This window comes from Hippopotamus amphibius, chromosome 3, assembly GCF_030028045.1.
Source record: "Hippopotamus amphibius kiboko isolate mHipAmp2 chromosome 3, mHipAmp2.hap2, whole genome shotgun sequence".
In the NCBI taxonomy this organism is placed as follows: Eukaryota; Metazoa; Chordata; class Mammalia; order Artiodactyla; family Hippopotamidae; genus Hippopotamus; species Hippopotamus amphibius.
In genome coordinates, this window is record NC_080188.1 from 60,755,101 (window position 1) to 60,767,944 (window position 12,844).

At 34.9% G+C, this 12,844-nt stretch overlaps 1 protein-coding gene across 1 annotated transcript in view; it reads left to right on the forward strand.

Annotated features, from left to right (window-relative positions):
* The window catches only part of CCSER1 (coiled-coil serine rich protein 1), a 1,304,443-nt gene that overhangs the window by 898,467 nt on the left and 393,132 nt on the right, over window positions 1-12,844 (forward strand). Inside the window, exon 10 of the mRNA XM_057726475.1 lies at window positions 704-748. Coding sequence (XP_057582458.1) covers window positions 704-748 — 45 coding nt within the window. The remainder of the gene's footprint in view (window positions 1-703; window positions 749-12,844) is intronic.

The window sequence follows — 12,844 nt, forward strand, 5'->3', positions numbered from 1 at the left end:
TAGGGAAAATAACAGGTATTGAAGCTTTTATTGTGTTTAGAGTGGGGAAATTTTTTTCCATTATTTTGCTCTCTAAATAGCAATATTTCCAAGGAAGATAGATAAATGGACAGACAGACTTTTGTGCCATAAGCATATTTTTGCAAAAGACCTGCTAAAAAAATGATGAACTCTTCTACCATTTAATTATGCATAGTGTTTTTGGGGGACTTAAAGTGAATTTCTGCCCTTTTAGTGTAGAAAGCAGTTATGATAATAGGAGATGAAGAAAGTCCGTTTAATGAGATAAAATCCTGACTATTTCCTACATAATTACCAGTGCTGCAAAGGAAGCTGCTGCATTTTATCAACTTTACTCATATTTGGGCTCCAAGATGTGCCAGGTGTAGTAGAATAGAGTAAGAACTCACTATCATAGCAAATCCTTTTAGACTGTGGTTTCACCAGGACAATCATTACTAAAAAACATGCATTATATTTTAGTTTTACTTATGGTCTTGGGATTTAGCAAGAAGTACATTGGCACCACCTTTGAATACTTACTCAGATATAGAAATTGTCATATGTATGAGATATTCATCTACATTCAGATCTTCTTTGTTAAATGAATTCTTTTTTCACTTCAAAATCCTTGCACTAGTACTAATTATTAGTTACTTCTTCTTTGCCATCTAATCTATTTTGATATCTTTTTTTCTTTCAGGGTTTAAACCTGAAAAGATTGGATTCAGCACAAGGAGGGAGAGAGGTAAGAAAGTCTAAGGGAGAGGGATGGGGAAGAAGAGAAAATGGTTACAGTGTTGCGGTGATTTGTTTGGTGATGTTGACTGAAGCTGATGTTGTTAATAAGGATGGGGATGTGTTGAGAGGAGTTTTGATAACATACATCTCATTCACTCTGGCCAAACCACATTTTACACATATTTATGTAAATGTATTATTTGTGCTTGTTCCTCTGAAATCAAAGAAAATACCATGTCTCTGGTTAAGCAAATGTTGTTTCTGTTAAAATGAATTTTTATAGCAGTAGGGCCCCCTAGACAGAAAAACCTTTTTTAAGCAAACATTACATGCAATACTTAAAATGATTTACTGAGAAATTAGCATAATTCTAACAATGGAAACATTTTATGGCATCCGGGATTCTTCACTCTCCTATCCAAGGCTAGTCGCATATGCTACTAGGTGGGTGTGCATTATTAGATGGTGTGAAGTTGCTCTGGTAAGACTAGTGATTCTAAAACTTCCTTTAATTATTGTCTATCCCAGAAGCTTTATTAAGAAGGGAAACTTTTAATAGTACCAAACATAACACCATATTGTTTACCTGATGTATATTATTTTCTAATTCTAATGTATAGGTTTAACGTCACCTTGATTAAAATTCTTTCCAGGCTAAATGTGTAAATGTTCTACTTTACTTTGTGACTCAGGTTGTTGGATGTAGGGGGATGGTGGGATATTTAATTCAGTAAATCAATATTTTCTTGTTGCCCAAAAGGTAATTTTATTTTTGGTGATAATTATATAATAATTTGGGGGCAAGAGCAAAGATACTTTGTCTATAAAATGAGAAAATAAGTGTAACCCTCCTCCCTATCTGTGGCATCTCTTTCTGTAAAAACACTTTTCTTCTGTATTTAATACATGGTGTTTGCCCCTTCTTTCCTTGCTCTTTTTATTTCCAGTTGTATGCTTTTAGTATTTGGCATTTTAGTTCCTAGTAAACTTGTCATTTAGGGTCTCTTTCCGTTTACTTGCTATTTTCCATCCAGAAGAATCTGTTCCTTTTGAGAGACGCATAACAGTAGGCTCACATTGGCAAAAGAGCTGGAGAAGGTGAAATATAGATAAATCTTTAGAGATTTTTCATGTTGTAGGAGAGCAAGGTAAAAAGGACGTGGTCATCACTAAAGGCAGAGTGGTAGGAAAATTATGTACTGTGTAAGGAAGACCTCACAGCCATTTACAGGTTTGTGAAGGTAATGGGACTAAAATGGATCTACTTAGAGAAAGAACTTAACTCATCACCTTCCAAGTGAAAGTTCACACCCAAGCAGAATGGCCACAATTTATTTCTGCTGATTCAGTGCCTTTGAGGACATGCAGTTTGGATTGTATTACTCAGCTTCTCACCACTGTATCCTAGTCCAACTATGTGTTAATAGAGGGGAAACTTAAGTCCGTGTACCCATGCCCATGTAATGGAATTGCTAAATGGTAGCAAAAGTCCTTTTTTTAGATTAACATTTTGTAGATTTTCATGTTATTTTCAGAAGCCTAATGACTGGCTTTTATTGAAAAGAGTCGCTTTAAGTTTTATTGCTTATTTTTTCATTTCCTCTGATTCTATTTTTATTATAAATGCACTTATGGGTAAGAAACATGTTAATAAAGTATTTTAAATTAAATTTTTTTTTCTTGAAAATATTCTATGGTTTGTGTGAAGGTCACATTTTTAATGACCTACAATTTAACACATACATCTGCATAGAGGGGACAACCTTGATTTGAGCCTCCTCCCTGAGGTTAGTGGAATAATTGTACGATCATCAAATTAATGATAGCCCAGTAATGTTTTTACTTGAGACCCCCAATGGAGGAGTAGAAAGTAAAAGTAGACTATTAAAATTCAAAACAACCACTTCCTGTTTGGGCAACACTGGGTTACTTGGGCATATTTCTATCCAACCTTAGTTTTCCCCATGATTATAAAGTCTAATACATTCTATGCTAAGAAACTTTAGGGAAGTTTCAGACAATTAGGTGAACTACCTTGTGGACGCTGTTCTGTCAAGTCTCAGGGGGTAAGTAAGTGATCTGTAAACAAGAGTGTGATTCCTTCTTAAGAGCGTCCTGATTTCTCTTGTTTATGAATTGTGACTATCTTTCTGGTTCCTATTTGCTCCATTCGGTTACGTCTATATTACAATGATGTATAATATACTTCTGATTATGTTAAATTGAAATGTGTGGATTTGGAAACCGTACTCAAAACATCCTCTTAGAATTTTTCATCCTAATGCTATTGTGATTGATGAAGACTGAATGACAATGATTACTTCTTGAGATGAATTAATTTGTCTTAGTTCAAATGACAGATGTTCCCAGTAGGTGTTGACGGATGTGATACTAAGGGCCTCTTACCAAATATTTATAAGAAGGTTTAAGAAGCATCATTTAAAATGTTCTATTTACCATTTGAGATAATGACAACCATTAGAGTATGCATGGAAAATTGAAGCAGGCAGCAATATGCTATTTAGCTAAGTGGTAAATGTTTTTAAAAGGCTAATTGCTAGACAGGAAGGCCAGATTTGAACACTACATGCCATATAAAATATAAATCAAGAAGGAGTGATTAAAATATAAATTACTTTCCTGAAGGAAAGAGAGATGAGCAGCACCTAAATTGCTTGTATTGCTGTGAAAATAGGTATTAGTTGTATAAAAAACCTCAGTCACATTAGTTTTTTGGTATATTTATACATGCATACCATGCATATAAATTGAGGGGGCTGATCATAAATAGATAATAACAAGGTTGTTTAAAAAAGGAGATTATTGGAATGCTATGTGAAATGTGATGATATAACTGATATTCTGATCTGATTGTAAGTGAACTTCCTGTCTCTAGTGGGATCTTATAACTCATAGAAAACCTCAGTGAAATTTCATTGGATATGACACATAGGTAAATCATATTTCCTTTCTTAAGGAATTCCTGTTCTCCTGTGTATAGTGCTTTTACTGTTAAAGGTGGATAAAACCAGGTTACTATCAGTTTTCTTAAAAGATTGTATACCTTAGTTATTTTAAATAGTATTCTATTTTCCAAAGTACAGTTTTTGTTAACTTATTAAAGATTCAGCTATGTGTGTATGTGTACCTGTGTGTGTGTGTATGCATGTGTTTGTACACACTAATTTTGAATAGCAAGTTGTCTTTACTTTCACCCCACCTCAAAAATAGTTGACCATCCATATTCTGGATATCTTATATCACAAGTCTAAATATACACGATGTGGGACTTTATATCATGGATAAAGAAAACTGTTATGGTTAGATATCTAAATCAAGATTAAGCATTTAATTTCAGAAATTAATGTGGCAAGCTAAGGTGAGAGACAGTGGTTATTGGAACTTTTGGATTGTGGTTGTGTTGTTGGAAGTTAACAGAGATTCCAGAACCATTGATGCAATGGAAATAAAGTGCAAGTATGTAATGATCAGGAATCACTTTTACATAATTGGCAGAGCTCAGATCTCCTCAAAGTGATGAACAAAGTAAATAGAGATAATGTTACCATTCTGCAGCTGGAATTCTGAAGAAAGATTACTATTGGTACACATGAACATTTTAAATAAATAGTTTTGTATTCTTGTAAGACATATTGAAAATGCTCCTTAAACATCATCATTGCAAAATTTGCTTCTCAGTTACCCCTCTCTAAATCTATTATATCTTTGTGGAGATGGGGGGAGATCTTAGCTTTCGCTGATTAAAAATAACATATCCTATGAAGAAAGATAAATATTGACAATATGGTAAATTAAAATAGTTCTCTCCAGATTTATTGATCCAATGCATATCTAATCCATTATATTTATTAAACCAAATCATTGCTGATATGTGAATCCTGAACATTAGCATGACCTGTTCTCTTTTGTGGGCTAAAGGGAGTGGGATCAGACCAATATTCCACATGGAAAAGTCGCAATGTACTCGCTTGACCATTTCTGTATGGCATTAGGGGTAGACAATCACAAATAGGACCTAGAGGAATATCCTCTAAAACAGCTGAGAGAAAATATAATGGTTATATGAATTTGTGTTCTTATTTATAAGTACTCAAAAATGTTAACATCAAAATGAATAAATTAATGATATTTAGCAGTTTTAACTCATCTACCTATTTATAACTGATGCCGTTGTCAAACCAAATTATGAGTATTGTCCTACTTGGATATGTAAAAGCTAATTAAAATGTAGATTTACTTAATATTAGAAGTCTGGAAATTTTAGAAATTAAACATTTGTTGAACATGGAGAATCCAGTTTTTATGAAAACTGGAAAAAAAATGGTTCTTTGTCCCTTTCTTGCTTCAAATTATAGCCTAACAACGATGTTGCATTCTCCTGTAACAAGTTACATTTGATAACATATTAGCGCTGGTTTACTTTCTGGAAGTAAAGGTCACAGAGAATATTGAGAGTAAGTAGTACCTAGCACAAAAATGTCAAAAGCATACAGAGGTCAAAAGCATCAGGGGAAGAAAATGACCTTCCAATTCTGCCTTGAAAAAGATTTTACCCCTCTTAGTGAGTAACTTTTGATGGATAAAAGAGGTGATAGCCATGTTGAAAACAGTTCAAGAATTGGCAACAGGAAAGTGAACGTGAAAAACATATTTAAGAACCTGGCAAGTGAAGGAAATTTAAAAGAACGATGAGGCGCTGCCTGGAGAATATAGTAACTTCAGTATCCATTTCTTGAGAATGGAGTAATTCATAGATGTTTTTTATGTAGCACTCAGACAATTTGAGGTCAAAGAAAACTGCAAATAATTGAGGTGTTACTGGAGCCAGTGACTTCAATAGGATCATAGAATAATTTGTAAGAATTTTATATATGTTTTTCAGATGAAACATAAAAATTGTGGCACAAAAATTCATTAAATTTTCCCTAAATGGGACTTCCTAGGTGGCACAGTGGTTAAGAATCCACCTGCCAATGCAGGGGACATGGGTTCAAGCCCTGCTCCAGGAAGATCCCACATGCCACGGAGCAGCTAAGGCCATGTGCCACAACTATTAAGCCTGCCCTCTAGAGCCTGAGAGCCACAACTGTTGAGCCTGTGTGCCACAACTACTGAAGCCTGTGTGCCTAGAGCCCACGCTCCACAAGAGAAGCCACCACAATGAGGAGCCAATGCAACACAATGAAGAGTAGCCCCCTGCTGGCCACAACTAGAGAGAGCCTGTGTGCAGCTTCGAAGACCCAACACAGCCAATAAATAAATAAATAAATAAATAATTAATTTTAAAAAATTTCCCTAAATGGTGACATGACTATAATAAGGAGCAGTGTGGCATAGTGGGAGTTTTAGAGAGTATTTTGGAGCTTTTATTACCAGTTCTGCCCTTTGCTCAGCAATGTGATGTTGAGCAAGTTGCATAACCTATGTCACTGAGGTACATAATCTGTACCTCAGTTTCTTCACTTAAACATTTAAATCCATAGTTGTACCTTACCTCACAGGAGTGTTATGAATAGAGAAAATGAGATTGCATATGAAAAATAATGATCTTAATGTCAGGTACCAATAAAAATACCCAATATGGAAGTTTTAAATGCTGTTACTGTTTATTGTTGCTGTTACCTTGAATTAATAAAAGACAGTAGACATTCTGCTCTCTGAGTGGAAAGCCACTTCGCACCACATCTTGGATTAAATATTGCCTATTCAAGGGAAAATTCCCCAGGGATTCCTACTTGTAAAATTAGCACTTGATGCTTGGTTCTATTGTGTTATTATGTTTATCATATTGTACTGTGAGTCTTTTTGTTTGTCTCCACCATTCAGTCACTTAGACTGAGTTCCTAGAGAAGAGTCTTATTCTGTTTCTATCCATAAAACTTGGTATAGTTCCTGATATATAGTAAGCACCCAGCAAATGTTTGTTGAGTTAAATCTTGTTCCTTTTTAGAATCAGAGTTGGATTTAGAACATCTTTGCTAGTCTAGATCATTCATTCCTTTTGCCTTTCACATATTTAATTAATGTATTTTGGTTTCACTTATATTTAAATATTAAAGCTAGTAAGCATATTTAATTTAATTTATTCTCTTTAGCCTACTTAAAGAGATAGATGCTGATAATGGTCGGTCACATTTTAGGTGAATTTGAAGCATAAAGATTTAAAATAGTGAGAAAAATATTTTAAAGCTTAAATTGTGTGAAGGATTTTTTTTTTATTAATTAATTTATTTTATTGACTGTGTTGGCTCTTCGTTGCTGCACACGGGCTTTCTCTAGTTGCGGTGAGTGGGGGCTACTCTTCATTGTGGTACGCGGGCTTCTCATTGCAGTGGCCTCTTGTTGCAGAGCACGGGCTCTAGGCACGTGGGCTTCAGTGGTTGTGGCACGTAGGCTCAATAGTTGTGGCTCACACGCTCTAGAGCGCAGGCCCAATAGTTGTGGCCCACAGGCTTAGCTGCTCCACGGCATGTGGGGTCTTCCTGGGGCAGGGGTCAAACCCGTGTCCCCTGCATTGGCAGGCAGATTCTTACTGCGCCACCTAGGAAGTCCGGGAAAATTTTTAATATAGTTGAATTTTTAAAAAATTTGTCAGATTTCATAATTTCAAATCTAGTGATCTGAAGGAATTTTAAACTTGTATGATGGGGCTAATTCAACTTGTTGAATTGCCCATTATTCTTTGTCAGGATTAAATTATGCAAGGTTTTCAGACACTCATCATGTTCATCTCATACAACCACCCTGAACTGTGATTCCCTTTTGGACAGATAAGTTTGATTCAGGTGCAGAGGGGATTAGCTGATTGCCCAAAGTTAATCAATGAATGTAAATTCAGTACATAGATTTTGAAATGATATAGTTAAATGGTATTTAAACTAATTTGTAATAATTAAGGAAAGACGCTCTTTAAAATGACACAGGAAGTGATATATGAATTTGAGGACCAAGAGATTGAGCATTAGCATATAGAAAATATTAGTCATGGGGCAATAAAATTAATTGACAGACCAGGTGTTTTTTATAGTATCTACAAACATGATAAGAGATGGAAAAATAAGAGAATTTGAATTTTAAAAATAAAATGGAGATTATGTGTATTTTCAGAGGCAATAAATTCGTAGGTATTTAACTGACTAAAGAGCATGCTAATTCTTCAGCCTGACAACACTGCAAGTATAGAGTTAATATTCTAAATTCATGAAGTTGTCTATAATAAAAAACAAACAAACAAAAAAGCAAAAACATTAAACCAACTGGGCTGTTTTCCTAGAAAATCACTGAAGAAAGAAATACCTGTATCAGGAGAGAGGAAAGGAGAAAGAGAGAAGGAAGAAGACAATAAAACAAAAAATGGAAAGAAACCTAGCTGACCAAACATAATGAGAGAAGTGGAAAAGTTGTGCATTTTATAGACAGTCAAATAAAATTTCCCCTCCGACCTAGCAAGGACTACACTCAAAGCATAAAGCAGAGTTTTCAGTTATGAGAGGAAAATTCAAATGCAACTTATTTCATGAAATTGTGGGGAAAGAACTTTATAGCTTTGCTTTTAAACCTTGAATTTAACTTAAGTGTATTTTTAAAAGTTATATTCTGGTTAGTTGAGATATTCCTATTACCAACTTATTTCCAAAGCCTTTTTTTTTTTTTTTTTTTGTCTAAGCCTATATTTATAACTTACTAGAGGGCTGTTCTGAACAAATTAATGGTGAGCCCAGTTCTTATTTAGGGCTTACTAATTAAATTATGGTGTCCCCTAAGGTCCTGACCCTGTGTCTTCACCTTTCCTCTTTTGACACATTTTTCCCTAGGTAACCTTATCCACCCTGGTGGCTGTAACTCTGGCTAAGTGCTGATGGTGCTAAGTCTCCATGTCCATCCAGCTCTCTTTCCAGACCTATTTCTAGTCACTTATCAGACATTTCTCTTTAAATATTCTTTATGTTTTAAAGATACGTACAAAGGCAATTTGTTATCGTCATGTTCTTTCCTCCCCCAACACTGAATTCTCTTCTATTTTTTTTAAAACTTCATTTAATGACATTACTTCTTAACAGTCCATTCCAGAAAACACAGGATCAACCTCATTTCTTTCTTCTCTTATATGTTCCCCCTCCTCACAGTCGTTACACAGTCTCCACTCAACTTCAGATGTCTCAGTTATGTTTCCTCTCGTCTATCCCTTTTCCACAGAGTGAATGTGGATCTTCATTACCTCTGAAGGGAAAAATTACAGCCTTTTAATGGGCTCTCCAGCTTCTCTTCTCTCCCGTCTCCAATCTACCCTCCACACTGTTGCCAGAATATAATTGTGAGCCTTGCTCACTAAAGAATGTTATGACCTTCTCATCACCTGAAGAGCAGGGTTAAATTCCTTATCACACCAGCCAGGACTTTGGCAAATAGGCTCTAACTTTTTACCATTTTAGAAATCTCTAAATGTCCCCATGTCTCCTCCGGTTAAACTATAATGAGAAAATCTGATTCATTCTTTAAGACCCAGCCCAAATGGCGTCTTCTTTGGCAGAGTGAGCTGCCCATTCTGTAGCATATTCGTACTTTTTCTTACTGCTATTGCAGAAGTAATTACATTTTTTATGGTAATTGGCTAACATGTGTGTGGTCGGCTACAGCCAGAGCGTCTCTAGGGTAGGTGCTGTGTCTTTTGCATCTTTGCAATCCTCAGAACTTGATTTAAGAGCCTAGAATACAGGAGATATTTAATGAACATCTGCTGATGGAATGAATGCATGACTTGTTCGGAAGCTCTGTGAGTTTCAAGGGTGGCCTTCTTGAGGTTTGCAGGAATTACCACTAGGTGTCACTAGCACATTTCCAATAGCAATACCTGAGGCAGGGAAACTAACCTTTACTGAACACCTACTGTGTGCCAGGCCCTTTTTAATAATTCTGTGAAGTAGGTATTATTATCACAAATATACCTTGGAAACAAATGCTTGGAATGATTAATAGGTCAGCTAGTATGATGTAAAGTTGGGGTTAAAATCTACAGGTGTCTGCCATCAAAACCTATGGTTTTCCACAGTGGCAGCCACATTCTGCTTCTTTTCTGATAATTGAACCTCTGGCCTTCAAATGATAAATAGCATATGCCGCCTTTTCTAATAAATTAAATCTTTACTACAAAATAAGCTATTTGGGGGTTAGATACTCTTATTTAAGACCTTTCAAGTTAAATTCAGAGACTTTGCTTCTCTAATAAGCTTTTCCTGAATAGTTTGAAAACAAACTACCATTCAAAGAAAGCTTTTAAATTCAATATAAAAATACAGGTTTTAAACAAGAGCAGTTAGATGTCTATTATATTACTAGTTTTGTTTTTTCAATTAGCATTTGAAAATTGAGGTCTACTATTTATAAGGTGATAGATTTAGTAATTAGGGCTGGACACGAATAAAATACAGTCCCTACCCTCAAGCAGCTTGTAAAACTGTGATATCTCCTTGATGCAAAGTCAGGAACACCATGATGTTCTTATTGTGGAGGGTATTTAACCTGAGAACCTGAAGTTTAAATAGCATTTAGAGATCGTAATCACTTTGATAATGTGACCATCTATTCTTGGACCTTAAATACTTAGAAACACATCATTAAGCATGGTGAAAGTACACTAGTTCCTGCCTACTCACTCAAGAGGTCATGTTTTATTTTTAGACCCATTTCTACCTGTACAGAGTTCCAAGCAAGACTCAGAACTTGTGGAGATATATATTTGTTTAAGTTCTAATCAGAGAACAGTTGGAAAGTGTGATGAGATGGTACTTAGACTTGAATGCTTGACTTGAGCTTGGATGGACCCCATCATCATATTTTCCTGCCCTGAGCGCATGGTGACACCAAGGCAGTCAGCTGTCATACAAAAGAAAGAAAGATGAAAGAGAGGGAGGTGGCTCATGTCTCCCCATAAGTTTTACAGCTTCTCTTTAGTTTAGTCAACTTCAGTATCGTATTAGACTCTTTAAACCTTCTGCCAAATTCAGTAGTGGTTGTTAATACTTTTGCTTTCACTATTGTTAATTATTTTAAAGAGTTAAACCATCAACTAATTTTAAATTGTACATTTATATACATGATAAAATTCTCCATAGATTTTTTTTTAAAGATAAGGGATTAATGTAGTCATGGAAACAGTTTATCTCTCTCACTTAATGTTTTATGTGTGGTGAGCTTGAATTTTATGTGAAATTGTTATCTGATTTGAAAGTTATTAATATAAAAGGATAATACATTTTCAACTTATTCCCAAAATTAGAAAAAATGTCAAACCCCTGTATTAAAAATGCATAAAGAAAAGCATAATATCAAAGTTAAAGGGCCAACTGAATAATAAATTGTGTTTATGTTATTTCTACAGAAAGATATCTCTTTAGAAAATAAGCAAAAACACCATAACCTTTATCAATATTTGTGTTGAATTAAGAGAGTTTTAAATTATGTGAGATTATTAGCAACATGTTTCTCAAATAAAATGTGCCCAATTTGTACTCCTTTCTTATCAGAAAACAGAAACTACTTGTGTTTTTTTAAAAACTGATAAAGTCTAGAAAAATTCTCTGTGTATACACGCCATCCATCTTTTAATTTCTATTTTTGCCTGGCATAGGGTACATACTCAAAACATTTATTTATTGAGCTATTGAATCTGTAAATATACAAATGGTTGGGTTAATCAAGAAAGTTAGAGGAAGATTTGGTGATCATTCAGTGGCTTCCTTCTCCTGCTCCCCTGCCATCCCTGCTATTTTGCACTGAAAAAAAAAAAAAAGAAAAAACCCACTGTGGAAGCTTTAGGAATCCCTAGTACATAGATTGCACACCCTGAGAAACAAGAGAGCTTAGTGATGCGAATGCCCTGGAGCAAATGCCAGCTGGGTCACTTACTAGCTCTTGTAATAACAGTAGCAAAGCATTAGAAATTCTGCTTCAGTTTTCTCATCCTTAAAATAGGAGATAATAACAGTATCTGCTTCATAGGGTTATGGTGAAGATTAAGCAAGCTTGAATATGCAAAGCCATTTGAAAAATATATATTATTAATGTTTTAAAAGTGTTTGTTGTTGTTGCTGCCTTTGTTGTTGCAGTTAAAGAAAAGTGAAGAATCACAAAGGTTAGGGACAAACTATCCAATAGATTTCCTGTTTGTTTTTTTTCTCAAGTGATAAAACACAAAGGTCCTTTTTTTATTTTAAGGGTCCTTTTTTAATTACAATTAGGAAGATTCACTGAGTCAGAAGTTTTAGGTTTTGTTTTGTTTCGTTTTTAATAAGTCCAAGGGAAAAAAAATGAGTTAAAAATGATTTTACGTAACCATAAGTGAGAGTTAGATTAGTGATTTTTAATAGTTTATTATACTTATTAGGCTATTTTAATATAGTCACATTTTTATGTTTCTTTGCTCTAAAGGAAAAATGAGTAAAAGTCTATTTGTGAGTCTGTCCGTGAATCATACCTAAAGCAACTTTCTCCATTCAGGTCATGGCCATAAAAAGGCATCACCTGATGGCAGAATGTTCCAATCGCAGGTAAAAAGCTAAACAGAAACAATCAGCTTTTAGTGCTAAGCTGACAAACTGAATAAAGTAGTACCATGAATTCCCACAGCATCCATTTATTTATGTAAATCTTGGTGTCCTATAAATGAGCTTTCAAGCTTAGCAGGACTAGAAAACAGCTGGAAATTGTGAATACAGCCATTGAATGTGGGTTTCCAGAGGCATCTTAGTGTTATGCCTGAACCTAGTCAGCCTGGGTTCAAATGCTGACTTCAGCTCTTATTAGCTGTTGAATTGACCTTAAGCAAGATAGTCAACTTCTTCATGGCTGAGACTCCTTGTTCAGTACCTACCTTGGAGTTATTTGAATTAAATACCTTGTATTTATAAGGTTCTTAGAATAGTATCTGATGCAGAGTAAGTGCCATGTAAAGTGCTTATTAAATAGATAAAAGTACTTTGCTGCATATTCATTTCAGTGAAGTTGGTAAGATGAGACCAAAACCATCTTTTAAAGATATATTTGTGGTTTTCCAGGTGTTTCACACAGGGTTACAAAGTCCAGG